At 38.7% G+C, this 25,939-nt stretch overlaps 1 protein-coding gene across 1 annotated transcript in view; it reads left to right on the top strand.

Annotated features, from left to right (window-relative positions):
• The window catches only part of Tmtc2 (Transmembrane O-mannosyltransferase targeting cadherins 2), a 547,199-nt gene that overhangs the window by 375,825 nt on the left and 145,435 nt on the right, over positions 1-25,939 (top strand). The window contains exon 6 of the mRNA XM_076440509.1: positions 12,178-12,263. Within this exon, the coding sequence (XP_076296624.1) occupies positions 12,178-12,263 (86 nt within the window). The remainder of the gene's footprint in view (positions 1-12,177; positions 12,264-25,939) is intronic.

Raw genomic sequence — 25,939 nt, 5'->3', positions numbered from 1 at the left:
ATGAAAGGACAGTAGAAACTTTTTCCAGAAAACTGCAGGAGATTCGCAGAAAAGAATTAGTCCCAGGAAAATACAAAGCCGTCACCGATACATCTCCATTCGCATTCGACGCGGCAACAGGATTCGGCCCATAAACATCGGAAGAGTAATTGCACCTCGATTGTCCTGTTCGTATAAAGTCGGCGTTCGCAGTAGTACAGTCGACGTTGAAGCCGGCGGCGCGTCGCATCGCACCGTTGGCGTTGAAAAATCTTATCCCGTGGCCCCGGAGCGCGATCGTTCAAAAGCATCGCCGCGCGTCGGCCGCGATCCTGTTCGCTCGGAGGCTTTTGTTCGCCGGCGGGATCGCGGAATATTTTTATTCGCCGTTGTCAACGGGCTCGACGAACGTCCCCCATAAACGCGTCACACGTATCGTCGCGCCGTTATTTAGCCCGGGCACGCAAACGCGCATCGCGCCGCTCTTTCCCTCCGGTATTTTCAGTTTCGAGGCCGTGCGCGGCGATATTTCGTCGCCCGATGTTTGCATCGTGCTAACTCGCTATAGAAATCTCTACAGCGCGCTCCAAACTTAGGGGAGACCGAGACTAGTTAACTATTTATCATATCGGCAATTTTTGGAAACTCGGGGACTGAAGTGTTGCTTATATCGTGTAGGAAGATTCATTGTTTTTAATGATTTTTTTATGAAACCTCTACCAATATATTCGTGACATTTTTCTGGTTAAAACGAATACAAACACGACATAATTCGGATCATATTTGGCTGTTTAATCCACGATATAGCTGAACCTCTGTTATCCGAACTGATCAGGAAAATCCCTTAGCTAAAGAACTCGCTATAGAAATCCCTACAGTGCGCTCCAAACTTAGGGGAGACCCAGACTAGTCCACTATTTATCATCGGCAATTTTTCAAAACTCGGGGACTGAAGTGTTGCTTATATCGTGTAGGAAGATTCATTGTTTTTAATGATTTTTTTATGAAACCTGTACCAATATATTCGTGACATTTTTCTGGTTAAAACGGATACAAACACGACATAATTCGGATTATATTTACCTGTTTAATCCACGATATATATAGTGGAACCTCGATTATCCGAACTGATCAGGCAAATCCCTTAGCTAAAGAACTCGCTATAGAAATCCCTATAGCACGCTCTAATCTTATGGGAGACCGAGACTATTTATCATCGCCAATTTTTCAAAACTTTCAGTTAAACTTTGTATGATTTGCAGCTCAAGTTTTCGAAGTTCCGTTAGCCGTGTAACCAGATTGCGTGAAAGTTCAATTGTTTATATCTGTGAAACTATGGAGTAACGACACCTAATATTTCTCAGACATCATTACGGATCCATATACCATCGTCTCAAAAAAGATTATCAAAATCGAAGTCGGACACTTGGGGTCCTACCCTTGTAAGAGAGAGACAGTCACGCTAAGAAAAATATTGAATTCTATAACGCATCGAAAAAATCATTTAAGTCGATGGATAGGTAGCCATGATGCAGTTTCATTGAAATTTTATGCGCCTTTCGTTCCGACTGGCAGCAGCGGAGAAATTTTCCGAAATACAATACATACACTCGAGCGAAAACGGTAGAGAAAGAAAAAGGGGGAGGAACGCCAGGAATGGCATTTTTGTCGGACGATGCGGAATATCTGTCCGTTTAGATGTTACGCCAATAAAACGGAGACCCGTGAAGCTCGCCGCGTTCAGCATAACGGCCCCACCGACCGATAAACGCGTCGAGAGATCCGCAAGCTGTACAGGCTGCTTCAAAAAGTACGGTCATCTGCGATATATTGATCACTTCAGCGACGAAATTTTTAACAGCAAGTTAGATGATTTTAATTCTCCGACTACTCCAGATAAAGACGAATGTAGCTCTTACAACTTCGTGTAAAAAATCTGAAGATATTCGGTGTGTGCTCTTTTTACATCTCGGTTAAAATTTTTTAAAAGTAACTGGTACATGTTCCCTTATAAAAATGACAAGATTGACTTTGTTTAGACTTTGTGTGCTAAAGATATTTATACAATCAATTCTTACAAGATCATTTGCATTATTTCAATAATTGTAAAATAATAAATCCTATAGATTTTGACGAAAATTATGGGCGTTTAAAGTAAGGGTGGCACCACAAGTACACGAATATGTCGACGGTTTTTTGGATTAGTTCAATAAAATTCATTAATCTTTGTTTTAGTAGAATTTGAAAGATCGACTAATATGACATAATGCATTTTGTCCTACAGTCTGGATTAAGTGATTTAATATAGAAAATTGTATTACTATTTTAGAATATCATTTTACACTATTTTAGGCTTTTAGTCACGTGCATCCCATATGCACGCAAGGTAATGGAAACCAAGTGTACAAAACCAAGAGGACTAAAATATTATTCGAAAAGCATTTTAGCAAATGGACGTACCTTCGTTAAAGCATAAATATTTTAACTCAATTTCTCCAATGCCGATATACCTCGTAAAGGAAAATTATACTGAGATTCTTTATTGGAAACGCATATCGTACAATTATCGAGGGGTTGCTATACAGTGGAACGTTGATTACCTAACATAACTTAACGAAAAGTCGATTATCCGATTATTGGCTGTTTGAAGGACCGATTATCACAGCAGAGAATGATTCACGTATAGGGACTGTGTAACAGTATTTATATTTCGATAATATAATCATGCACCAATGCTATAAATGCCGTGATTTAGTACCTTATCTTAGTCGAGTGAGTGAACGTGTTATTGATAGTAGTTCAACACGTTCATCGCCCACTCAGCGACCACAAAAATTGAAATCATGGCGATTTATTTAATAAAACCAGAATTGAAAAGTTCAGATTTATGATGTAATTTCTTCCTCGATTCTCTTTTATTTCATAAATTACCATTTTTCAGACTCTATCACTTTAGAAATGAATTCTCAAGTCACGAGATATAATTCCGCCATCCAAATACAGGGTGTCCCAAAAATGTTGTACTTTTTTGAGAAGGATTCCTGGATATAGGCTTATGAATTTTTATGATATTGTCTCGTCCATTTTGTATGTGGCAAAAATGGTAATACTTCATCGGATATTCTATTAAATTGGAAAAAATGTATACAAAGGAATAGTCTAAATATTTATTTCAGGATCCATTGCGACACACTCGTATATATCTAGAAATAAATGATTTATTTCTGAAATTTCATGTATGACGTGGTAAATATTCATATCGTGAAATTGATTTATTTTCATGTTATATTCGCGAATTTTGAAAGTGAAAACATCGAATTCTGATGGACGTTGAGATTTAATTTCTAATTACTTTATTCTCAACGCTTTCCAAATGTTTAAGAATGAAAAGTAATATGCAAAGATTTAATAAATCAAATTCAAAACAGTAAACCCATTTAGAGAGAATCTACAAATATTATTCTATTATTTTCAGCCCATCAACACGATTAAACGAGGAATTAAAGTTCATGTAAATCTTGTATCATGCAACTAATATAGAAAACTTTTTATATTGCATAAAAAACCGCATTCAAGTTATAGATTTTTTTATCAAGCTATTACCAACATATTACTGACCTTCTCCCGATTAAAACGAGACCAAACACGATACAATTCGGATCATATTTACTTGTACAATTGACAGTTTAGTAGAACCTCGATTATCCGAACCGAGGTTAACCGAGGTTAACCGAGGATAATCGAGATTCCACTACATCGTGAATAATAGCTAAATATAAACCGAATTATGTCGTGTTTGGATTCGTTTTAACCAGAAAAATGTCACGAATATATTGGCACAGGTTTCATAAAAAAATCATCAGTAACAATGAAGCTTCCTACACGATATAAGCAACACTTCAGTCCCCCCGAGTTTTCAAAAATTGCCGATGATAAATAGTGAACTAGTCTCGGTCTCCCCTAAGTTTGGAGCGCACTGCAGGGATTTCTATAGCGAGTTCTTTAGCTAAGGGATTTCCCTGATCAGTTCGGATAATAGAGGTTCAGTTATATCGTGGATTAAACAGCCAAATATGATCCGAATTATGTTGTGTTTGGATTCGTTTTAACCAGAAAAGTGTCACGAATATTTTAGTACAGGTTTCATAAAAAAATCGTTAGGATCAATGGAGCTTCCTACACGATATAAGCAACACTTCAGTCCCCGAGTTTTCAAAAATTGCCGATGACAAATAGTCTCGGTCTCCCCTAAGTTACTATTGTCTTTCGCAATTCCGACCGAATGCATTTTTTCAACCAATTTATTAGACTAATTCGCCCTAGCCTTAGAGAGAAATCGAAGTCGTTTCGTCCATTCATAAAAAAGTTATTCCGATTTAGAGTGTGTGGAATCAGTTATGCTCCTTACTGTATGTAGCAATTGGGCAGTTTCGCGAGAATTTTTGTCCCCACGCGGCGCTGTTCGGCGCGGTTCACCGCCAGGAATATTCGAAGCTCGCTTTGTCATCGAGGCTCGGCGAGCACAAAGCCGCCTGCGGTCATTCCGAAATGTCGTTACATAGCTCACGCGGCCGCTCGTTACGCCGACGACGCGATCGGATGCGATGCGATACGATGCGCCGCGACGCTTTGGAGCATCGAACAATGCCCAGGACACATAGTGTTTTTATTTCAACGATCGGCCGTTTGTTTACCATCGGCTTCGCGTGCCTAAACCACCCCCGCCTGTTCACGCCTCATCGTCCTGTGACGTAAACTGGTCGGAATAAGCGCGCGAGACTATGCACGCCAGCCCAACTCGGAACAAGGACGACCCCTCGCTGCGCGAACCAGTTGACCGTGCGCCGAACAGATTTCCCGAAATAACGAGAACAATGCCGAGCTTTGTACGATATAAATTGCCCGGAACGCGCATCTGTTCCAGAGTGGCGAGTAACTGCGTCGGATCTCCCGCGATCGGCAAACATCCCGAAATCTCTGGCCGCGGACGTTAAACCGGAGACTTTTAAACGTTCCCCGCGGTTTAAAACGATGCCCCGACTAGCGTTTTTTTTTTTTTAACTTCCGTCGAATGTGGACCCGGCCTCGTGGGACGGTCGGGCTAGGTTCGTCGTGCGGATGTCAGTTGATGGTGTTGTCGAGGTGCGGTGACCTACAGTGCAGTGCAAAAGTATCGGCATACCCCGGACGTGTTCCATCAAGATTCTTTTTTAAAAAGCAACGCGACCTTCCATCGTCGTCTCCGAAGGGTTGAGGAAACTTTCGGTCATCCGATCTTAGCTCGCCTAATTTTTCTCTCGACTTATTCGAAAATGAACCGGACCTAGTGAGACAGATATCGCGATGAATATACAGCGTGATTCACCTAACGTTATCACGTCAAATATCTTTGTTTTAAATAAAAAGACAAAGGAAAATGTCTTTGTTGTTTTCGAAGATACATTAAATGTCTTGAGGACAAAGTTGAATGGTAAGAAGTTAGTTTAAAATGGATTGCAAAATTTGTACCGAACAAACAAACAGGCAAACAGACAAGCAAACAAACAGACAAACAGACAAACAAACAAACAGACGGACAAGAAAGCGAATAAAAACGTGGTAAAATGGAGCACATACGATACTAAAAATTTTTTGTTTTTATATAATTCTTTTTAGAGATAACAAGGTCATCTTCATTTTTTTTTTATGGAACCACGCTTTTTTAAACATCCACAGTGATAGTCCCTTTCATTACGAATTCAGTGACTATAATTACTCAAGGTCATTCATAGAAAAAACTTGATGAATTCCTGATGTATCGATATGTGAAACGGATGAAATTTATTAAACGAGATTGTACCGCAGTGTATTGAAGTTCCAAATACTTTTCACGTATCGGTCCTAGACGATTTTCGACATCATAGACGCATTAAATGGGGCATGAAGCAGCCCAACAATAATATTAGATACACGCAGTAGCGCGTTATAACTAGTTGGGGCCCCTTGGACAATGTAGAATATCGGGGCCCCAAACCCCAACTAAATAGATTTATGAGAAAAACGTAGAATTTGGATCTTGGATCTTGGTTTGTGTTCGGGGCCCCCTTTTGCTTGGGGCTTCAGGCATTTGTCCAAGTTGCAAAGTAGAATTGCGGAGCCCCTAACCCCAACTAGATAACTTTATGAGAAAAACGTAGAATTTGGATCTTGGTTTGTTTTCGGGGCCACCTTTTGCCTGGGGCCTCCTTTTGCCTGGGGCTTCCTTTTGCCTGGGGCCTCATGCATTTGCCCAAGTTGCAAAGTAGAATTTCGGTTCCCCTAACCCCAACTAGATAACTTTATGAGAAAAACGTAGAATTTGGATCTTGGTTTGTCTTCGGGGCCCCCTTTTGCTTGTAGCCCCCTTTTGCTTGGGGCCTCAGGCATTTGCCCAAGTTGCAAAGTAGAATTTCGGCGCCCTAACCCCAACTACATAACTTTATGAGAAAAACGTAGAATTTGAATCTTTTGGATCTTGGTTTGTGTTCGGGGCCCCCTTTTGCATGGGGCCCCGGGCATTTGCCCAAGTTGCCCATAAGGTAACGCGCCACTGGATACACGTAACAATTATTCCACCCAACAGTTATCGAAGCAGAACCTCAAAATTCGCGTTTCTCGATAGCAGAGGTCCCATTGATCCAGTCATATCGAGGCACACATGGGTTCCCATAGCCGACCAGTTGATATAATACGAGCTCCCTAATTCTCCTCTACCAATGCACACCAGTTTCGACGAGAGTTCATACACTGGGGATTCTAACCGAACGCGAGCTTGTTTAGACAAATGGAGTACAAATAAACGGAGGTCTACTTATAAATTGGGTAGTGTGCTGCGAGTAATTAGACAGTACGCGGGGCGCAATACGCCGAGAGTTCAAGAGAGGACTACGCGAGCCTCGATTGGATTCGACAGGTTCTGTGCGGCGGCGTTCCTCTGATGGGTTTGCAGCCATTCGTTCGAAACGAGGTTCGAATAATAAATCGGGAGGAATGCCCGAGACAATCGCAAATCGGTACAAATGAGATGGATTGTTACGGGGTTGGGGGAGAGGGGGTTAGAAGGAGGTGGAGAACAGGCTCGGTCGTCGGTGGTGGTAATAGGCAGCGGAAGAGAGAAAAGAGTCCATTATATATTGCGCGAATATTCATCTTGAAAGTTAACGAACGCAGCGCGGCGTCTCGTTAGCGAACAGGAAAACTCCTCCGGTCCGGAGCGGTTCGCTTGTCCGGAAAGGAAATATCCTGTTCTCTTTCCTCCTGGTCCCTCAGCCTCTCCGCTTCTCGGCCTCTTTTCCTCGACGACACTTTCTTTCCAACCCCCGCCCCCCCCACTCCTCCTTTCTCCCACCGTTATTTTCAGTCTCTCGAACGCTCACAAAGCGTGTCATTAGTATAACTTTTTCCACGGCGTCGGGGACAAGTTGAAAACGACGCGACGGACACGCTCGTTTTATTGGTCGAACCGGATTTTTCTAGCCCCGGTTAAAATAATGAAATTCCGCGGACGCCTGGCGCCGCGATCGCGCGCGATCCCCCTCCCCGACCCATCGATTCCGGAACAATGAAGCCACTGCGATTGTTAGCGCAATATTAACGGCCCCGGTGGAATTTTCGTTATCGATTCGCCGCTTCGTGGTCTTGACGCGATTATGAATTTTGCCGAGATAGTCGGTGTAGATCGTGGTCAGCCCCGATTATCGATGAATGGCGAGCGGGAATTGTTACTTTACGAAATTTATCGTGCTGCCCGGTGCAGCAGCGGTGTGCGCGTTATTACAGTGCCGGCCGAAATAATAAGACAGTTTACATATCTTTGTATATTTCAAGGCAGGAAATGTAGGTCTCGATAGCACAACTGCAAGGTAAACGGAGTTATTGTCTATACCTGCAGATGGTAGTGGAGTCCATGCCCTTTCCAACGCATTTTGTCCCATCTCGATAGCTCTATCCGTTCTCGAGATATCAGCGATCAAAGTTTTTCAAGCACGTACTATAGCAAAAGCACGCACTATAGTAAAAACTGACCTGTAGGTCTTGTATTTACTCTTGTATTTACACGACGATATCTCGGGAACCACGCGCCGTATCGTAATGCAATAAAAACCATTTTAAAGCAGAGGCTCCGCGCTCTCTAGCAAACTATGATTCGTTAAAATAGCATCAATTGTTTCAAAGTTACAATAATTCAAATATTAACTAATTTCAATACGATTTCCCTGTGCGTTTCATGCACTTCAATTGACTACATCTTCATTTAACACTAACATATTTAACGTTATATTGATTTATTAAGTATCCGAAGACTCTGCGTGATTATCGACTAATTATTATTATTTTTCTGAAGAAAGTTATTAGGAATGTGGTAAAAGGAATTTATTTCGAGGTTCTGTGACTGATTATTATGATAATATAATTAGATGTTATCAACAAGTCACAAGTCATTAAGAGTACAAACCCAAATGAAGAATTTATTTTAAGATAATTTCGAAATCGTTTCGAAGGAAAGTTGCTTATATATATCAAGTGGAACATAATTTTTCCAAAATTAGCTATTTTGTAGTAAAAACAGTTGACAAGTAAATTAACGTGTGTCACATGACTGTATTTCTCCTAATATTTTGATTTTCAGAGCGTAATAAATTTCGTTGAACAGTTCAGTTTCGAATTCGCATCCAGTTATGTAAACAACGGTTTCAAAAAATCGATTTACCGCCATACTCTTTCACTAATCCACTTACCCGTGAACGTGTGTGTGCGCGCGCGCGACCTACAAATCAAAATAGAGAACAAAACTTCCGACCGGCTGATCGAAATTTGATTTTATTGTAATCTTTTTCCCCGGTTGTTTATACATCTCGTATTTCCGCAAATATTTGCGCTCGCCTCGAAACGTTATTTATAAATCATAGAACGAACTAGTGCTCCGCTAATACACGGTCAAAAGGCCGATAATAAACGAGTTAAACTTTCTCGGAGAAAATCGCAATTTCCACCGAATACTCTCCAGCAGCCAATTAAACGAGAAACGTCCCCTATCGGAGCCATCAAGCAAGAAATCGATTCGATAATCTACTTTATAGTTTCCACACAAACGCGTTGACCCGGCAAACACTCGCGCAGGAACATGGCCGTACAAGAAACCAATCGCGAAAAACGCGAAGCGCAGCTGCCGCGAAAACAAGCATATTATTAACCGTCGACGATTGACAGCTTCGTGGCACCATGAATTATCGATTCCTCGCGAGACACGCATACTCGATTCACCCCGTTCCTCATCCCTCCCCCTTCTCCAACCCGCTAAAGTCAGCCCGACGTGTTCGATTGACGACGTGATCGATCGATCGATCTCGGAGACTCTCGCGAATCCTCGGTCGTCTTTGACGAGGTATAAGAAAAATAATGGAACGCGTGATCGAAGCAAAATATCTCCCAGCGATATCCATCCCTCTCTCCACCCACCAACCCTTACCGCACTCTGAATTGCACTCTGAAATAACACGCCCGATTCGGTGGTTAACGTTCTGCAACTTTCAAACGAATGGCTTTCACCAGCCAGTTTTTAGATGTAGGGTGATCTGAAAGTGACCATTTTGTGTTGCTTTATCAAAAAAAACAATGACGTGTTTATTCAGAATTCTAACGACTTGGTATCATAGTTCTAAGTGCTGATAAGATAGGTAATAATTGGTCCACTTCAACAATTTTGATGACCTTGAAATATGTTGTCAAGATCATCATTCTGAACAATTTATTATCCTAACAGTTCCTTTGCACATATCTAAAGAAAACTGTGAAAGAACACGCCCGATTCGGTGGTTAACGTTCTGCAACTTTCAAACGAATGACTTTCACCAGCCAGTTTTTACACTAGATCTAGGGTGATCTGAAAGTGACCATTTTATATTGCTTTATCAAAGAATCAATGATGTGTTTATTCAGAATTTGAACGACTTGGTATCATAGTTCTCAGTGCTGATAAGATAGGTAATAATTGGTCCACTTCAATAATTTTGATGACCTTCAAATATGTTCTCAAGGTCATAATTCTGAACAATTTATTATCCTAACACTATTTTTGCATATATCTAAAAAGAACTGTGAAAGAACACGTCCGATTCGGTGGCTAACTTTCAAACGAATGACTTTCACTAGCCAGTTTTTACACTAGATCTAGGGAGATCTAAAAGTGACCATTTTATATTGCTTTATCAAAAAAACAATGACGTGTTTAATCAGAACTTCAGCGACTTCGTGTCATAGTTTTTAAGTGCTGATAAGGTGTGTCTACTATAGGTGATTATTGGTCCACCTCACCAATTTTGATGACCTTCAAATATGTCGTCAAGATCATCATTTAGAACAACTTCTTATCCCAACAGCTTTTGCGGATTTGCAACAAACTAAGGGCGAGCGGAATGTATAAGGAAAAGTTGTTTGGAATCACGATCTTAAGAACTGATTTCAAGATCGTCGAAATCGTTGGGGAGGATCAACTTCTAAATAATTACTGTATTGTATGTACCGTTTTCTCATGCACCAAACAGGATAATGTAGATGGCACACGTAGCTCAACGTAAAGCCTCCCTATAATTTTTGCAGTGTCTTCTAACTCTGGCAAGGTATAGTAGTACAGTAAAGCCTCGGGGAGGTTGGGTTTGCGTCGATCGTAGAGGTTCGTTTGCGTCGATCGTAGAGGTGTTCGTTTGCATCGATCGTAGATGTTGGTAGAGGGACACTATTTTCTTGAGCTTCAAAGGCCGAGCTGATCGTGGAGAAGGCCAGCGCGTGCAGTGTTGGGATATTGCACGGTTTTTTCGCTCATGCGCGACCAAATACAGGAACGTATGTATTGCGTCCTAAGTTTGTAGGGAATGTAGTGGGGAACTATTACCGGTAGGAAAGTACCGGGGAAGAATTCAGAAGTTTATATATAATATTACATATTATACATATGTACATACACATTAAATTTTAATATAACATACGCATGTTTTAAACATCCATATTTGAAAATCGGAAAACAAAATTTTGCGAAATTATGCGGGGTGACCAGGTACCCCATTTTAGCCCCACTTTGTACTTTACTGACGCTAAAATCGTCGCGCATGCGCGAAAAAACCGTGCAATATCCCAACACTGAGCGCGTGTAAAGCGACGCGACGACGACTCTCCGCGCCTCTTTCTTTCCCATACGCTGTCCTTCCTCGCGCCCGAAACTTTCACCGCCAATCAAACCACTAAATACAGTAGAAATTATATCATGTTTGATCTTATTTTAATCAGAAAAATGCCACAAATACATTGATGAAAGTTTCATCAAAAAATAAGTAATAATATAAAAAAGATTAAATATTGCTGTTACATTCTGAGGACGTACGGGCCTTTGAACTGTGCCAACGACTGCGACTCTCCGCGTCGTATTAGTTCACACCGATATACCCAAGCCGAGATCAAATCACTACAGTGGAAGGGGATATATTTTTGCGTCCATCGTGTAGCACGTTTTTGCGTCGATCGAGGATTTACTGTATAAGTTTTCTTCCCATCGTGGAACCGTTTAGCTACGATTCGCGCGAGCATATCAGCCCCGGGGGTGAAAATATTAGAGCGATAAAAGCGCGAGGTCTCGCGGTAGCCGGTCCCGGTAAATCACCTCTCCTCGCGACAACTGATGTTTTCATCGTGCCCGCGCGGCGTGACAACGTTCGAGGCGAGGATTAATCACCGTCCCGGTTAAAATGAATTTTTTCCCCTAAAATATGTACCGTGGATAGGGTGGGGGAGAGGGTTGGCACGTCCCGGTATAAGTGTTGCGAAGTTCGTTTATTGGCGTTCCTGCGCAACCCCTAACTGCGCGAAGCCCCCCCCCCCGCGACGTTTCGTCGGCCGACTTTCGCGCGATAAGTCATCGGTTGACAAGCAATATTTTTATCATTTCTGAAAGTGACATAGCTCGAAGGAAGATTAATCGTCGAGCGCTAGCCCCGGACACGGGGAAATGGTTATAGATGGAAACGGGTTCGATGTTATTCGGACGTGAACGTCCGAAAGGGAGGGGCGAGAGAGAGAGAGAGAGAGAGGGGAGGGAATGGCCACGGGCTAATTCCCAACGAAATTCTATAACGGAAGAGGTCGCCCGGACGTTTTACTAACCGGGCGGTTCCGCCCTTTCTGTTTCAGGGGAATTTTACAGCAGGGAAGAAAGAATTACGAGGAGGCCATTCTGAGTTATCAGCGGGCGATCCATTTCCGACCTTCGTTAGCTCGTAAGTATTTTCATTATTACCCAGCACGTTCCGGCTCGGGTACTCCGCGATCGAATTCCCGCACCGGAACTCTACGGTTTTACGATTTCTTTTTCGCTCACGTTGTTTTCCTTTTTTGTTTCACTCTCTGCTCGAGATACCTACTCGGGATCTTGATATCTCTTTGCCGCGGAGAAATCGACGTTAATGGCCGGAACTCGAATTAACCGGACGCGATTTAACGCCGGACACCGTGCAGCGTTAATGAGCCGCGATGGCGACTTATTCTGAGCATCTTTCTGACGCACAGTGGGGTATTTCACCCGGAAAGTCGGAGGAACTATTTTAGCGGTATTTATGAGATCGAGGTCATAATATTTCATCGAATTCGTCTTAACGTCAGCTATAGTATTATGAAATCAAAAATGCGTTTTAGCATTTAAAAAATCTAAATGATTGTCATTTTCATTTCATTTTCATTCGAGAAACTTTTTTTCGGAATTTTATACAGTAAGGAGCATAACTGATTCCACACGCTTTAAATCAGAATAACTTTTTTGTGAATGGACCAAACGACTTCAATTTCTCTGTAAGGCTAGAGGAATTAATTTAGTAAAGGACGACTAATAAAAAATGCATTTGGTCAGAATTGTGAAAAACAATACTAAAAATTGATTTTTACAACTTTTTCAATTGGCCCGATGACAAAAATTTAAAAAATGTGTTTTGTTAACTGGTATAAATACGCTCTGAAAATTTCATTGAAATTGGTTAATTGGTTTACGAGTTATAAACGATCAAAATTGGTAAAAGCTCGAGAATGTTGAAAAATGGCAATTTTGACCACTTTTGATCGTTTATAACTCGTGAACCAATTAACCAATTTCAACGAAATTTTCGGAACGTATATAATTTGTACGAGTCGACCAACGCACATCTTTTAAATTTTCGTTGTTGGCCAATTCCGTTCAAATGCATTTTTTCAACATATTTTTTACACATCATTTACTGAACTAATTCTTCCAGCCTTACAGAGAAATTAAAGTCGTTTGGTCCATTCATAAAAAAGTTGTTCTGAATTAAAGTGTGTGGAATCAGTTATGCTCCTTAATGATTGTATATAGAAGTTTGTAGATGTTCAAATACTGTTCAACTATTTTGTTGCAGACATTTAAAAAGAAAAAAAAACGTGATAATGGTGTGCTTCCAGCGTAAAGCTGGAAATAATTATTTTTGCGTGTGAATTATGTTGAAATGATGTAATTTATTATTTTACTACATATGTAGGTCATTGAACATATTTTGATAAGTAAATATATATTTCGAGAAATTTTTAAATTCTTAGATTCTGAATTTTAAGAATTTTTTTGAAAATTGAACTTGCAACTAAAAATTCTGAAATAATTCACTGTTACGTGTGCTATTAGGTAGAATGTTCATGGACTTTTTCATAATTTTTTGTTGAGCAGCACAGAAGATGTAGAACATAATTCATTAGACCGCGCTCATCCTGTTATTACCCTTGTGGTAAGCGTACCGACTTAATATGTTATTAGGCTTCGGATTTTGAGGAGGTTGAATGTTAATCTGTAAAGATATTAGAAGCAAATAACTATAGGAAATTATATTTCACTGTGGAATATTTCTGCTAAAATATCAGTAAGAAGCAGAGTTGGGCTAAAATTTTATTTAAATAAAAATTTCAAATATAGTAGATTTTAAACCTACTTTATTCAAAATTTCTATTTATATAGAACTTTTGCCCAACTCTGGTAAGAAGGGATAACTGATTGAACGAACGAAGCACTTGGATCTTAAAAAGTACGAGTAGATTGAAGCGAATCAGTACTTCCTAAATCATTAAAGAGGTAAAAAGCAGAGCTAAGTGAGAAAGTTTATAAGGAGAGATAATCCTAAGCTGTATAATAAAAAATTAATACATACAAACTCGTTACTTCATGGAAGTAATTATTAAATACTGATCGGGCTTTCCAAGTTTACTACGAACACGAATTATGTTAATAATTATTGCTGGTCATTGTTTAATTAGTGGTTGTACTTCACGATAAAGTAGGATTTATCCAAACCGTCAGGAACAAAATAATTTATTACATTATGTTCCTCAGAAATAATTACATGAAAAATCCTAGGATAATATTCCACCCAGTTGTGCAGTTCACTTTAAATCAGCATATTATTTTCCATTGGTGATATCACATTTTTAAAGAGGTACATCTCACAACACAGAAAGTCTTTTTGGAAGGCACTTACAAATCTACATTACCGACATCATCGCTCTCTTGTGGTGCCACCTAGCGGCCCCGCTCGTTAGACGACGCGCGACGCTGAGTACATACCAATATGGCGGCGCCCTTACAGGGTTAGAAACGCTTAACATTTGGTAAAATGATTTGGTTAAACTTCACCTGAGAAAACCAGGAATTGTTAACTTTTTCTACGTAATTCTGTAGATCTTGGCAAAAAAATGCCGGAAATCCAAGTTCATTCTTCGGAGTCCACTGGTTTAAAAGTTGTGGGTCTTTAAAGTTGAGCGATTACGGCTGCGCCCTTATCGCCGGAAATCCGTGAACTTGAAACACGCATAACTTTTGAACCAGGGAACTCCCAATATTGAAACTTGGATGTTCGACATTTTCTTGTCAAAATCTACGGGATTATCTAAAACAAAGCTAAAAATTTCTTTGTCGCCTAAAATAAAGTTCAGCCGAAACATTAATCGCAAACCAATGCAATTCACCCTCAATAATATAATTTCTGACAATAATTCTGATGGAACATTCTGTCACTAATGAATTCTAAAGTCATGTTACATAGTTCACAAGTAAAAAATTAATAGTCTCCGGTCTAAACATTTAACGAACCAAGCTTTGAAAGTACACGGCCGTGTTTGCGCCAATCTCTCCCGGCGACTGGTCCTTATTTCCGTGCACGGTGCGTTCGGTGCTGTAAAATTGTCCCTTGGTCTTCGGAGACTTGATCGAGGCAGCCGGTGTTTGTTCTTCTTTATCGCGGTCGGACCCCGCGAGCGACGAAAGGGCTCGACGTATCGTTGCGCCGCGCCGCTAAGAAACCCGCGGGGACTCGAACCCGAACCCGACGTTGTTTGCCGTATACTCGAAGAAATATTTACCCCTTGCTCGCCGCCGCGCTGTGCCGGCTGCCCGACGTATTGTTTCGAGTTAAGTCGCGGTCGAGTTACCGGCTTCCGTTCGTGTATCGCAACCAACGTAAATATTATCCCTATTTATTTAGTCTTTGCCGGAACCCGGCGCAACGTTGCGGATTTCGCGATTTTTCTGATACCGTATTAAAGCCTTGATATACCTTGCGGAAATATCAACGCAGATTGGACACGTACATTCTCCGGGAACGGTTCGGCCACGGAACACCGAGCGTTTCCGCGAACGATCGTCGCAATTCTTCCGCGATACTTATATAAAGGGACCACGTGAAATTGTACGCCGACCGTGTATCAAAGGTTTCCGTGCCACTGAGAAACCGGAAAACGTTTAATGGATATTTGACAATCCTGCGGAGTGAATGTTTCGCCGATGTTTCCGCTGTCGGAGCGGGGTAATTTCGATTATTTTGCGGTTGAGGACAAGACGTGTACAAGGGTGTCCTGGGTATACAGGGTGAATCACGAATCGTGATCAGCAGAGGTTACTCTGTTATCAGCTGTCCGACCGAAAATGTTTTTATCACATATAGACGTGGTTTCAAAAGAACTTTCACGGGATATAGCAAATTTTTTGTAAAAAAAATTAGAAAAGCAATTTTTCTTGTAATTTTTCTTGTAATTTTTCTTGAAATTTTTCTTGCAATTTCTCTTGCAATTCTTCTTGCAATTTTTCTTGCAATTTCTCTTGCAATTTTCCTTGCAATTTCCCTTGCAATTTCTCTTGCAATTCTTCTTACAATTTCTCCTGCAATTTTTCTTGCAATTTTCCTTGAAATTTTTCTTGCAATTTTCCTTGCAATTCTTCTTGCAATTCTTCTTGCAATTTTCCTTGCAATTCTTCTTGCAATTCTTCTTGCAATTCTTCTTGCAATTCTTCTTGAAATTCTTCTTGCAATTCTTCTTGCAATTTTTCTTGCAATTATTCTTGCAATGCTTCTTGCAATTCTTCTTGCAATTCTTCTTGCAATTTTTTTTTTCAATTCTTGCAATTCTTCTTACAATTCTTTTTTTTCTTTTGGGATTTTGCGGTTGAGGACAAGACGTGTACAAGCGTGTCCTGGGTATACAGGGTGAATCACGAATCGTGATCAGCAGAGGTTACTCTGTTATCAGCTGTCCGATCGAAAATGTTTTTATCACATATACATGTGATTTCAAAAGAACATTCACGGGATCATAGCAAATTTTTTGTAAAAAAATTAGAGAAGCAATTTTTCTTGCAATTATTCTTGCAATTATTCTTGCAATTGTTCTTGCAATTGTTCTTGCAATTCTTCTTGCAATTATTCTTGCAATTCTTCTTGCAATTTCTCTTGCAATTCTTCTTGCAATTTTTCGTGCAATTTTTTAAATGTTATCATACATTCCGGATTCGCCTTGAAATCCTCTAACAAATAGACGTAACAAAATTATAGGTGTATTATCCAGGGTGGAAATTATAAAGCGTTACAGAGACGAATATCTCCAAAAATGTTGATAATACGCAAAAATGTTTACGATGAAAGTTGTTCAGTACCGAGGGGGACATCATGTGGTGGGACTTTTACTTTTACCGGTGGACACTCCAAGGTGAGGAGTAGGTCAACTTTCTTTTTTTAAATGGAATGAGGTATTTTTTATACCACAGATCGATAGAGTGTCAAATTCTAAGTATTGTAACGTCTGTAACGCTTTATAATTTCCACCCTGTATGTATGCTGAAAGTAGTACAGTTTTTTGTGAAACGGCTGCAATTCTTGTTTTGAAAATAATAAATTCCACAACTTTGACACAGCTCAGTGCCAGAACGAGAGGGTGTGTCATACTCCACCCTTCTCCAACTTTTTCATGTAATATTGCAGATACATATTGAATATAAAGTGGGCATGATTGGATTTTTCGTCAATTTCTGCATAATGTACATCATTTGGTTATAAATCGAATGTAATGTACATTGCAAATACATTCGATATAATTTAAATGTAAATTAGCTATAGGTTGAAAAGAATATGACGCGTTTATGTGCGTCATTTTTCGACTTATTAACCGATTTGTATGGGCATAATTTGTTTACAAATTGGATATAACCTAGAAAAAACATAGATGTCAGTTACCCAGGTCCATCCCCTTTCATCCTTGCATTGAACGGTGTCGAGTGGACAACATCAGAAGAAGAATAGGGGGTGCGTTCCGTTTCACGCATAATGCGCATAAACTGCATGGTTTATATTCCGAGCAATGGTTTTGCAATATTTGGCTGCATGTTGCCCGTCAGATGACGCTGCAGTCACGCCGGCGCACAGTGGGCTCGATTGAAGAAGTACGCGACATTTCGCGAAAAAATCAACTTTCTAATTTTGATATTTTTTTTCAATTGATATCGATTTCTAAATGTCCACCGACCACGGAAATGATAAAATTCATCAAATACAATAGCAGTTCTAGTTGTGATACACGCATGAAGTTAGACAGTTTTGTAATATCGATTTTCCCTACATAATTTGGCTGTTTGATAACTGTGATCAACTTCTTGTCCTGAATTTTTTTCTACATCAAAATGCACACCTTATTGAGAAGAAATCATACTTTTCATTGACAATTACTTGTAAGTCCATTAAAATTACTTGGGAATTGCAGAAATAAAATTACAATTACGTGTAATTGTAATTGCAATTGCAATTACTTTCGCTCAATCGGTAACTGTGAATGAAGTAATTGCAATTACTTAACACAATTACAGTAATTGTAATTGAGTCTAACAATTACTTCAGTGTAATTGTTCATTTAAACCACTAATTTTTATGTTTTGGACCATTTCACCGTTTTATTATTGTAATTATAGTCCACTTTTGCACATGTAATTGAAGATGTAATTAATTACTCGTGTGATTAATTCTTGCCCAACTCTGACCCAGGGTATAGCGATCTCCTTATTGCGGATTAAACATCCTCGTCCGTCGTCTAAATAGAACTGATCAGCCATTCGTCCAACTGTGCGATGGAATGGTACTTCTGGTGTCACGATCTCGAAGAGACTCCTCGTAAAATCTCGCAATCGCTCCCAATTACGTTCGAACGACCGAACCAGAGAGTCTCTATCGCGAACAAATTTTTGCAAATCGGCGCTCGTTGGTCTAACAAGGTCTTCCGGGTACACAAGGGCGACCATTTCCTTCTACAATTCCGTTTGGACAATATCCCGGCCATTGACGGTGGCTTTTTGCCGGGTCCCGAAGGGTCGTGGCGCAAAATCTACGTACACGCCGGTAGGTGTAACTGCGGTGGAATCCCGGGTACAAGCTCTCGGCTCCTTAACGAGCCACCTTTTGTCGAAGATGGGGCAGCAGCTCGCGGACTTGGACACGCGTTCAATTCCGGGGAAAATGCGAGGATCGTGGGTTCGAGGGGAGCGGGAAAAGAACAGAGCTGGCGTCGTTTGTCACACGGGTCGGGCCGGATCGGGCTGTTCGTACGTACGATCCACGTACGACGATTTACGTCGACCGTCCTGGGAACGGTTCATTACCGAGCAAATGCCTGGCCGGTGTGCCGCGCGATATCGATCTTATTTTCCGCTTTCCACTTGCTCGAGTATTTATTTTTGTGTCCCGATCCCGTGGTTCCGAGCCCAGCAACCGGTAGATTGCCGGTTACCGTTTACCGCCGCTTGTACCGTATTGGATTTACGATAGCGCGTTCCGAGCTGCTACTGCTACTGGCCATTTTCGAGCCCCGTCCTTCGGACCAGGTCCTCCGCCGTGTTGGTTTGCTTGAATTTTTCAGCCGGCATCCTCGGGATTTATATTTATCGCTTCCTGCGACCTTTGCTTTTAATAATACAGTGCAGCCTTACGTTACGTGAACACCTGTTATTCGAACGCTCTGTTACGCCGGCAGTGCCTCATTGTAATGCTGGCTATGCAAATGTGCTAAGTGTTTGCACATTCGCCATAGGAATTTTTGTGTTCTACTCTGACCTTCGGTTTTAACCCCTTGCAGTCGGAACTATTTCTATTTAAGTTTTAGCGATCTAGAATATTTCCATTTTCATAATTTCAATAAGTGGAAAATATAAAACTGGTCTTTTGACCGTGGTAGGTTTAGTGTTAATTTATGAAGAAGGTGAAAATTAAAATAGGTGAAGATTAAAATGGGTGAAGATTAAAATAGGTGAAGATTAAAATAGGTGAAGATTAAAATAGATAAATATTAAAATAGATAAAAATTAAAATAGGTAAAAATTAAAATAGGTAAAAATTAAAATAGGAAATTAAAATAATAGGTAAAAATTAAAATAAGTGAAAATTAAAATAGGAAATTAAAATAATAGGTAAAAATTAAAATAAGTGAAAATTAAAATAGGTGAAGATTAAAATAGGTGAAAATTAAAATAGGTGAAAATTGAAATAGGTGAGAGAGAGAGAGAGAGAGAAAATTAAAATGGGTAAAAATTCAAATAGGTAAAAATTCAAATAGGTAAAAATTCAAATAAATAAAAATTCAAATAAATAAAAATTCAAATAAATAAAAATATATATATATATAAATAAAAATTAAAATAGTGTTCGGTTGTCATTTCAACTGAAACGTCCGCTTCTGGGAATCCGAAAATTCTATTTTGTTATAATTTATATAAACTACAATAATACATATTTATTTCTCAGTCCCAAAGATAGAAAAAAATCGCCAAGTTTCTAGAAATTTTGAATAATATTATACGTATAAAAATGAATCGTTCTGTAGAGTTTAATAGAACAGACATTTCATTTTCAGCCTTGTTCAATAAACTGCTTGGATTTTGTGAAAGTTTGATGGCTACCACTTTATTTTGTTAAATAACCCGTGTGACATACAGTATTGTTAAATGTTCTTGCAAGTCGTTTTATTCTCGGTGTATTCTCAGTCTACTGATTCAGATAATGAATGTTCTGCTATAATCGAGCTTGTAGACTGTGTTCATCCTTACAATCGATGAAAATGGTAACAATGTAATTTGGATTAAGTCGAGATTGCATCTCTAAGAAAATTCAATCTACACTCGCAACGTACTGATATTCGTAAATTAGTATTGGTTGAGCTGGTTTTTAGAGAAATTAGTAAAAACTGTTATTTATATATCATTATATATGTTCTTAAAAATATAAAATTATTGATGGAACTAATTGAAGAAATTACTAAAATCCATTATAATTAAAAATAATACAAATTAATATTATGGAGCAAGTTCTAATGAAATTAATAAAAATTGCGTCATTTCTATATCGATTTTATATTCTTAAAAATATTCATGGAGCTAATTAAAGAAATTAATAAAATCCATGCCATTTGTCTATCGTTATTATGGTTTCAAAAATAATACAAATTAATATTGATAGAGTTCTAATGAAATGAATAAAAACTCCGCGTTATTTGTATATCGATTTTATGTTCTTGAAAATATTCATGGAGCTAATTGAAGAAATTAATAAAATCCACGCTATTTGTCTATTACTATTATGGTTTCAAAAATAATACAAATTAATATTGATAGAGTTCTAATGATATTAATAAAAATTGCGTTATTTGTATATCAATTTTATGTTCTTAAAAATATTCCTGGAGCTAATTGAAGAAATTAACAAAATCCATGCTATTTGTCTATCACCATTATGGTTTCAAAGATAATACAAATTAATATTGATAGAGCTCGTTCTACAGAAATTTATCTGTCAACAGTCAATCCATCTTCCATCGTATGGGATACGAGAAATTTCCGAGACTCCGTGTATGTCTGAAGATTTAAGGGAAGGATAGGCAAATTAAGTTAGAACGCACAGTTGTGAACAACGTTAATCAGTTTTACCTTATTACAGTTCGCGTCGACTTGCGTTCAAGACGTAACACTGTGAAAGTGGTATAAATTAAGTTGAATAGAGGCGCGTTAACCGAGACCTCTCCCACGATACACGTACATGACGACTACCCGAATTCAATTTCCGTGGGAACGACATAGAAAAAAAAACGAATAAATCTCGTTTCGCTTATTAAACTATTAAAAATGGTGCCAGATTGAAGAATTACTTTCTGAATACATACTATCTAACAGGTGCTAATTGGGCAAATGTGAATTAATTGAAAATTGCTTGAAGAATTAGACTATAAAGCGAGTATGAAACTAAAACGAAATTTTACAGGCGGATGTGGGTACCCAGTTATCGGCACAAGGGTTAAAAAGAGATTAACGAATTCACGTCATCAGTTAGAGCGATCGATAGCGTTTCTCCGCATTCGGTGTAGCATACACTGCTCGGTAAAAGTTTTTAATTCAATTGCCGATATTTGGCGAAGTTATATTGCGTAACAAATATTCGCTGACTCAACGCCAATATTTTTAGAAAATTAAAGCAATATTTGTAATCATTTTTTCGAATTTCTATTTCGATCATTCCAAAGTTATAACTAGACTGCCGGTCTTTATGCAAAATCAAAAATATCTGCATCGACTCCAAGACACAGAAGCTAAATACAAATTTCTTTCTTCTTTTGATTATTTTATTATAAACTGGAATTAATATATTGATATTCTTCAATTTTTTAAATATGCCCACTGCTTTAAATTGTGCATAACAATTTTTGTTATAAATGCATAAAATCCGCAGTCTAGTTATAACTATTTATGGCTTCTGAAAATTTTCGAAAAATGGTGGAATATATAATTCCACAGAATTTAGTACGATTTTTATTTATTTCAAGACTACAACGACCACTACCACTGAAAATATGATTTTACGTGGCATCAATATCATAAATATCTGCAGTTTAGTCATAACAAATTTTTCTCATCACTGGAAGATTCTCTATAGTAAAAATAAAATAAAATACTGTTAATTATTAATTATATATTCTATTTGTGGTGCTTCGAGAATTTTCAAATGTTACAAAGGCAAAAAAATCTTGCGGTACAAGCATAGCCATCATTATGCAAAGGTTTCTAGTGCAACGAACATAAAAAAAACAAATTTCAGAACGAAAAAATTAACGATCGTTTTGAAAATATTGAAAAAATATCGCTGATAGTAATTTATTTTAAAAATTATGTTCTTATTGCTCTACAAAACAAATTGAACGTATTTAAGTATTCTATTATTATAAATTATGTTTTCTTTGTGACCTTTGAAACATAATTTTGACACTTTTCAAAATTTAATTATTTTCTGACCGGTTACGCGATGAGGAATTTTTTAAATCACTTTTCCATTGTTCCTTGAACTATAAATCGAACTTGTTTAAATGTAACATGATTTTTTAAAAACTAGTGCATTCAGGAATTTTTCAATTCCTTTTATACATTTTTATACGTGATTTCATAAAAATTAAAATATAAAAGCTCTTTTACAAACTTCTTTAAAATTTTACTTGCACCATAAATTAATAGAAATCTGCAGCATGATTAATCATTTTAGTATACACAGCTTTCTCAGTATTGTCCGTGCATGCGAACAAGTTTTTCTGAGCCTTCTTCTCGTGGACAAACGATATTTGTAACAAATGTTTTTGTTCCAGTAATTTATACCTGTAAAATATTATGTCCACAAGTACATATTTTAAATCAGATCCAATGTTGCACTAATAACTCTGATTAAATAATTTACAATATCAGATACATTCATAAAAAGGTGATATTGTGCTAATTATTCACTAATATGTTTCATATTACCAGGCAAGGGAAATTTTTAAACATTATTGTTTAAAAATCCTATATAGTTAAGAAATCTTTTAAATTATATTTCTACAGCCTCCTGAAGCATAATCCGGATATCTTAAAACATTTGACAATTTTTCGAAAAATTCACGCGCTTGACAGGCGTACCTGCGTTTCCACCGATAACGGAGTAGTTCGAAACTCTCGAGCAGCGGTGTATCTGTCATTACAACAAGCTCCGGCGTATTTGGTAGGACCGGGGAGTTTGATAACGCGTCGAAACGCAGAAATTGCGTCCGATAAGCGGTCGGATCGAAACGAAAAAAAAAAAAAAACAGAAAAATAGAGATCCCGGTGGCAATCGGCACAGGTCGAGGTCGAAGATCGGATCCCACTAGTCGACGTGCATGCATCGCGCGTTGGTATTCTTGCCAGGCGGCGCGGCGGTTGCTTTATATGCACGAACTAGTCCGCTTATGGATGCAAATGCGTTCCGAGGGAGAGAGAGAGAAGAAAGAGAGAGAGAAGCGCGGACAGCAAAATGCTCTCGCCACTCGTGGTCGGTTTTCCGCGCGGGCCAGCATATTTCGCTCGGCGGAACTGCGTTATAATTGTTCCGTGAGAATTCGCCGTGTAAACAGCATTGATAAAGCGGCTCCGCCTCGCGTAAAAATAATGCACGACTGATTGTGAATGTAACCCGTGGCCTGCTTATGAAAAATGTTCGGTACGGAACGCAAAGCGCTGCGACCCGACTTTTAATGGGGTCCCGCGACTCCGTAAACGTTCACGGGAAAACAACCACCTCTGATTTCGATGATCGTTTTAGGGGACAGTCTCGTTCCATAATTTAACAATTTTCATAAATTTTTTTCCAAGTGATAGGTAAAAGTTTTGACTCGATTGCCGATATTTGGTGAAGTTATATTGCGTAACAAATTTTCGCTGACACGAAGCTATTTTTAAAAACTGCTATCGGAATTTTGAGTTTATTTGGTAAATTAAAGCAATATTTGTAATTATTTTTTCAAATTTCTATTTTAATCAAAGCAATATTTAATATAATTACATTTTATTAATTCATGTAAGTGCACAGCAGATTTTATATTTTAACCTAAAGAATTTTATCAAATTCTTGAGGTTGCTGGGTTGTTATTGAAAATATGAAGAGCAACTAGAGAAATAAATCTTGGCAGTCGATCGGTAAAATATTTTCGCGACGGTTACGTAAATAATGTCAGTTTAATTGTTCGACAATCTTTTTTATGGTTTCTTCTTCAAGTTTAAACGCCGTCTTCTCCCTGCCTCGACTTGTTCGACAGAATTAAGGTCAAAGTATTACGGAAGCCATTGCATAATTTCCAGCTTGTTATTACTTTCCGATTCTTTGAAATAACTTTTAAAGTCGATGTCTACTTAGTGGTATTATATGCCATAAAAAAATGAAAGGAAGTAATAGCTTGTCCCGAGGAAATTTTATTTCGTTTTCTTCTTTCTCTTCTTTTTTTCTTTCTTTATGTAACGATTATTATTTTCTTTCGAGTCCAACTATTAATATCTCATAACCGACAGTGTATATCTCGTAGAAACTTATGTTCTAATAAGCTACACATTATATAATTTGAACTGCAGGATCTAAGAAACAGCATGGACCCAAAGGCACTAATGCAACTATAAAACATCTTTATTCTTCATTTTTGTTTTACGTGGCTTTCGTCATCTTATTTGTGGCATTTTTCTAATTAAAATGAGACTGAACACGATATAATTTGAACTGCAGGATCGAAGAAACAACACGGACCCACAGGTACTAATCCAATTACAAAATTTCTTTATTTTTCATTATTTTATTACGTGACTTTCGCTAACTTGTTTGTAGAATTTTTTTGATTAAAATGAGACTGAACACGATATAATTTGAATTGCAGGATCTAAGAAACAACACGGACCCAATGGTACTAATCCAATGACAAAACTTCTTCATTCTTAATTATTTTGCCACGTGAATTCGTCAACTTATTTGTGGCATTTTTTTTTATTAAAACGAGACTGAACACGATGATACAATTTGAACTACAGGATCTAAGAAACAACACGGAGCCAAAGGTACTAATCCAATTACAAAACTTCTTTATTTTTCATTATTTTATTACGTGACTTTCGCCAACTTGTTTGTAGAATTTTTTTTATTAAAATGAGACTGAATACGATGATATAATTTGAGCTACAGGATCTAAAAGGACCAGCACGGACCCGAGGGTTTTTCTTAGATCGAGGCTTCGCTGTATACGACTCTTTCCGTTATCAACGGCTAAAAAGGGACACCAAAAATAAATATAAAACATAAAATTGTGCCACAACGCAATACAAGGTGCCTCACAATTTTCGAGAGAATCCGCGCGAGAAAGCTTTCGCATTTCTCTGGAAGAAGAAGCTGCGCGGCACGAGCGAAGAATAGGCTCGCGTTACAAATGAATCACTCGGTTCGCGCGCAAACTTTCATAATTCCCCGAATCCCCAGGTTCCCGAAGTTCGCTTGTAAGTTGTCCGCGGGCTCCGAGGACGTCGCGTCTCGTCGAAATAATTTTTTCCCCGCGTACACAACGGGGCGAATTCCAATTTCACTCGAACAGCTACCTCTGTCAAGTTTCTTTTTACGACTCGGGGAGATTCCGCGAATATTAATATCGGCTGCTCCTCTCTTCGTTCCCCTTTCGAAGAAATAAATTCGCCCGATGCTGCAGGGAAGAAAAGAAGCGAATGAAGGGAGATAAACGAACGCGCGGATCGGGCCGGGCCGGGTCGGGCTTTTCGCCGGTGTACGACGCGATGCGA

Source organism: Lasioglossum baleicum, chromosome 16 (genome assembly GCF_051020765.1).
Source record: "Lasioglossum baleicum chromosome 16, iyLasBale1, whole genome shotgun sequence".
Classification (NCBI taxonomy): Eukaryota; Metazoa; Arthropoda; class Insecta; order Hymenoptera; family Halictidae; genus Lasioglossum; species Lasioglossum baleicum.
The sequence above is the reverse complement of the archived record's forward strand: the minus strand, read 5'-3'. Positions and strand labels throughout refer to the sequence as shown.